The sequence below is a fragment of the Phyllobates terribilis genome, unplaced genomic scaffold, assembly GCF_046119375.1.
Source record: "Phyllobates terribilis strain yellow unplaced genomic scaffold, ASM4611937v1 Scaffold_7__3_contigs__length_470593459, whole genome shotgun sequence".
NCBI lineage: Eukaryota > Metazoa > Chordata > Amphibia > Anura > Dendrobatidae > Phyllobates > Phyllobates terribilis.
Genome location: NW_027362767.1, coordinates 149,884,457 through 149,889,583, shown reverse-complemented (window position 1 = coordinate 149,889,583; position 5,127 = coordinate 149,884,457). Strand labels below are relative to the sequence as shown.

Below are 5,127 nucleotides of genomic sequence, written 5' to 3'. Positions count from 1 at the left end.
GTGTCATGTTTTTCTGCGAAGTTCTGAGTATTAAACCACACGTATAGAGAATTAAAAGATAGAGGGAAAAGAGAAGATGAGAGAGGTGTTTAACATGTTGTAGCCTTAAAATGGAGACATATCAGATCCAGGGCCAGACAGTCCCACCGGATGACCAAGCAATCTCCCAGACTGTGCATAAAGTTTAACTCTCTGTATCTCTAAATATGTATTTTTTCCATTATTGTCCAGGAGCCAAAAAAGTAATGGAAGGTACAAACCAAAAATCTCCAGGAAGTTCCATCCTCCTCGGTCTGTCTAATGTCCTGCATTTCCAGATCATCTGCTTTGTCATATTCTTGGTGATGTATATTATGACATTGGCAGGGAATGTTCTACTGGTCATCGTGGTGAGGATCAATTCCAAACTGCAGACACCAATGTACTTTTTCCTTAGCAATCTCTCGATAATTGACATCTGCTTCTCCTCCACCATAGTCCCCAAAATTCTCATAAACACCATTTCTGAGGACAGAAGTATTTCTATATTGGGATGTGCATTTCAAATGTATTTCCATTTGGCATTGGGAGCCACAGAGTGCATACTACTTGCCATCATGGCTTATGATAGATTTGTAGCCATTTGTAAGCCCTTGCACTATACCAACATAATGAGCAAGATATTGTGCTCCTGTTTAGCTGCTGGATCATGGAGTTTTTGCTTCATGAACTCAGCCATTCATGTGGTCCTTACCTTCCATCTACCCTACTGTAGATCACATCATATCAACCACTTCTTCTGTGAGATGCCTCCATTTTTTCAATTGTCTTGCAAGGACACTTGGTTCAATGAATTAGCAATGTACATCTCAGCCGTGATCATAGCCTCGTCTTCTTTCGTCTTGACCCTAATTTCATATGTCCACATCATCTATACGATACTGAAGATCCGTTCTTCACAAGGGAGGCAAAAAGCTTTCTCAACGTGTGCCTCACACCTTACTGTAGTGTCGCTATATTATGTGACCATTATGTTCATGTATATGAGACCTCGTTCCATGCACTCTCCTGAGACGGACAAGACTGTGTCCATTCTGTACACAGCGGTGACTCCAATGTTGAATCCCATCATCTACAGTATGAGGAACAAGGATGTTAAGAGCACTATTAAAATAAAGCTGATTAGACAGTCAGTAAACCACTAAATGGCTTCTGGTTATTTTTTTTTTCAACAGTATCAGTATTTCTATTTTTACTTATGGAAAAATCATCATAAAAGCAACCAAAAATAACAGAAGATCAATGCTTTTGAACATATAAGTAGGTTACGACATTTACAGAAACTGATAATGAACAGGACCCATCAGTAGACTATGGACCACTACATCATTAGGGAGTTACGATTTAGCTTTCCTACTATGCTTATAACAAAACCAGGCATATTAGAATTAAGTAATTAAAAATGTTATAATTTACCAAAGATGAATCTGGGACTCTTCTCCAGTGGCATTATTGGAGGCGCATTGCATAGACGAAGTTGAGGATGCAGAAATAAGTGCCCTTAGTTCCGCCTGATGTTGCTGGAAGGAAGTCCTGGACTCATCTCAGGTAACTCATAAGCTCTTCTACTACCTAATGCCAAAATACTAAAATCACCAAAGGGTAATTCTGCTTTTTTTTCCAATTCTGCAGAGAAAAGAAAAGCAGAAAATAATTTTGACAATTGTGTGAATAACCATATTAAATTGAAATTGAAGATGGGAGCCTCAACGTATCCACAGCATGTAGAAAGTGGCCCAGATGCCCTCATGTTAAAATATAAAAGGGGAGTAGTGTTGAGCCACCCCCGTTGTGTTCGGGTTCGGTTCGGTTTGTCGAACACCGGCATGTTCGTCGAACGGTTCGTCGAACACCGTCAAACACCGTGGAACACCGTCAAACACCGTTAAAACCAATGGCAGGGATTGTCTGCCACTCACTGTAATGCCACAGTCATGGTGGTTGTGGCATTACAGTGGTTGCCCAAATCGATGGGAACAGTGCTCACAGTGAAACATGAAAAGCCGGCAATTCAGCAGCAGCATACACCGGTACCCGACAATTTAGAACCGAAAGAATAGAGCATCACACATAGATTAGATAGATAGAAACATGTCAGTCACATATATAATAAGTACAGTGATAGTGTTGATTACTGTACTTGTCATTAAGTGTTAAAATAAAGGATTTATTAAAAAAAAATTGACGTGTGGTTCCCTGTAATTTTAGTCTCTAGCGGAGGTTAAGCAGACGGCTGGGGCAGATGTTTGAAGCCTGGGAAGGGGGTAATACCCACAGAGCTGCCCAGGCTACTAATATCAGCCCCCAGCTGAATACCTAGCCTTTACTAGCTATTAAAATGGGGGACCCCCCAAAAAAATGACGTGGGGTCCCTCCTATTTTAATAGCTAGCAAAGGCTAGGTAGACAGCTGGGGGCTGATATTAATAACCCAGGAAGGGTGTCATGAATATTAGCCCACTCCCAGACTAGAAACACCAGCCGTCAGCCACCCCAAAAATGGCGCATCCATAGGATGCGCCAATTCTGGCACTTGGCCTTGCTCTTCCCACTACCCTATAGCGGTGGCAGTGGGGTAATAGGGTTGGGGTTGATGTCAGCTTTTAATGTCAGCTGACATCAAGCCCAGGTTAGTGATGGAGAGGCGTCTATAAGACACCCCCATTACTAACCCCATAGTCAAAGTTACAAAAAAATACAAACATCCAGAATAAAGTCCTTTAATTGAAATAAAGACTCATTCCTTTAATGTTCTAAATTAAACCCTACTTACCGTATCGCCCATTCCAGCTGAAGCCAATGTCTCCTGCAATAAATGTAAAATAATAAACCAACTTCATCCTTACCTTTCCATAGTTCCCAGGACAGCTTCAGCTCTGCTACATTCACATGACAATCAAGAAAGAAGGAATTGTGCGGTGTTAGTGAAGCACTAGAACAACTAGACAGGGGATTAGGTTATAACACACAAACCTTTTATTGTTTAGTACGCTCTCTAACGCCACAAAGCATTTCGATAGCAGAAGCTATCTTCCTCAGGTAGATCCAGCTTGTCATCTTTCAGAAGGCATGCTGGATGGCAGCGCTCAGCTGTGATCCAGGCTGTCATCTCAATGCCATCCCCGCATGGGAGAATTATCCTGCTCAAGCGCTGAGTGCAGGAGAATTCTCCCACGCTGTCAGTGACGTGCATGAGGTGAGCTGAGTTCATTGGACATGAACTCGGCTCATCTGGATGCGTTCACAGCCAGACACTGAGGAGCACAAGCATGCCTGCGCTTCTCAGTGTCTGCGGCATGGCAAGTTGGATGGCAGCGTTCTGCTACGATCCAGCCTGTCATGTCAATGTAGCAGAGCTGAAGCTGTCTTGGGAACCATGGAAAGGTAAGGATGAGGTTGGTTTATTATTTTACTTTTATTGCAGAAGACATTGGCTTCAGCTGGAATGGGTGATACAGTAAGTAGGGTTTAATTTAGAACATTAAAGGAATGTGTCTTTATTTCAATTAAAGGACTTTATTCTGGGTGTTTGTGTTTTTTTTAACTTTGACTATGGGGTTAGTAATGGGGGTGTCTTATAGATGCCTCTCCATTACTAACCTGGGCTTGATGTCAGCTGGCATTATAAGCTGACATCAACCCCAAACCCTATTACCCCACTGCCACCGCTACAGGGCAGTGGGAAGAGCGAGGCTAAGTGCCAGAACTGGCACATCCTATGGATGCGCCATTTCTGGGGCAGCTGACGGCTGGTGTTTCTAGCCTGGGAGGGGGCCAATATTCATGGCACCCTTCCTGGGCTATCAATATCAGCCCCCAGCTGTCTGCCTAGCCTTTGCTAGCTATTAAAATAGGGGGGACCCCACGTCATTTTTTTTAATAGCTAGTAAAGGCTAGGTATTCAGCTGGGGGCTGATATTAGTAGCCTGGGAAGCTCTGTGGGTATTACCCCCTTCCCAGGCTTCAAACATCTGCCCCAGCTGTCTGCTTAACCTCTGCTAGAGACTAAAATAACAGGGAACCCCACGCCAATTTTTTTTTTAATAAATCCTTTATTTTAACACTAAATGACATGTACAGTAACCAACACTATCACTGTACTTATTATATATGTGACTGACATGTTTCTATCTATCTAATCTATGTGTGATGCTCTATTCTTTCTGTTCTAAATTGTCGGGTACCGGTGTATGCTCCTTATGAATTGCCGGTCGGCTTTTTTAAAGTGACAAAAACACTAATTTTTTTTTAATAAATCCTTCATTTTAACACTAAAAAACAAGTACAGTAACCAGCACTGTCACTGTACTTATTATATATGTGACTGACATGTTTCTATCTATCTAATCTATGTGTGATGCTCTATTCTTTCTGTTCTAAATTGTCTGGTACCGGTGTATGCTGCTGATGAATTGCCGGCCGGCTTTTTTAAAGAGACAAAAACACTATTATTTTTTTTTAATAAATCCTTTATTTTAACACTAAATAACAAGTACAGTAACCAACACTGTCACCGTGCTTATTATATTTGTGACTGACATGTTTCTATCTATCTAATCTATGTGTGATGCTCTATTCTTTCTGTTCTAAATTGTCGGGTACCGATGATGAATTGCCGGCCGGCTTTTTTAAAGAGACAGGTGCATGAAAACACTATTATATTTTTTTAATAAATCCTTTAACACTAAATCACAAGTACAGTAACCAACACTGTCACTGTACTTATTATATACAGTACAGACCAAAAGTTTGGACACACCTTCTCATTTAAAGATTATTCTGTATTTTCATGACTATGAAAATTGTACATTCACAGTGAAGGCATCAAAACTATGAATTAACACATGTGGAATTATATACTTAACAAAAAAGTGTGAAACAACTGAAAATATGTCTTATATTCTAGGTTCTTCAAAGTAGCCACCTTTTGCTTTGATGACTGCTTTGCACACTCTTGGCATTCTCTTGATGAGCTTTAAGAGGTAGTCACCGGAAATGGTCTTCCAACAATCTTGAAGGAGTTCCCAGAGATGCTTAGCACTTGTTGGCCATTTTGCCTTCACTCTGCGGTCCAGCTCACCCCAAACCA

General features: G+C 41.3%; 1 protein-coding gene across 1 annotated transcript; it reads left to right on the top strand.

Annotated features, from left to right (window-relative positions):
- Positions 1-245: 245 nt before the first annotated feature.
- LOC141155401 (olfactory receptor 5V1-like) lies at positions 246-1,184 on the top strand. The gene has a single exon (XM_073642268.1). It carries the CDS (start codon positions 246-248, stop codon positions 1,182-1,184), a length of 939 nt encoding a protein of 312 aa, XP_073498369.1.
- Positions 1,185-5,127: the final 3,943 nt, after the last annotated feature.

Excerpts from the sequence above, each read along its gene's own strand:
- LOC141155401 (XM_073642268.1), top strand. The coding sequence starts at position 246 with ATGGAAGGTACAAACCAAAAATCTCCAGGAAGTTCCATCCTCCTCGGT.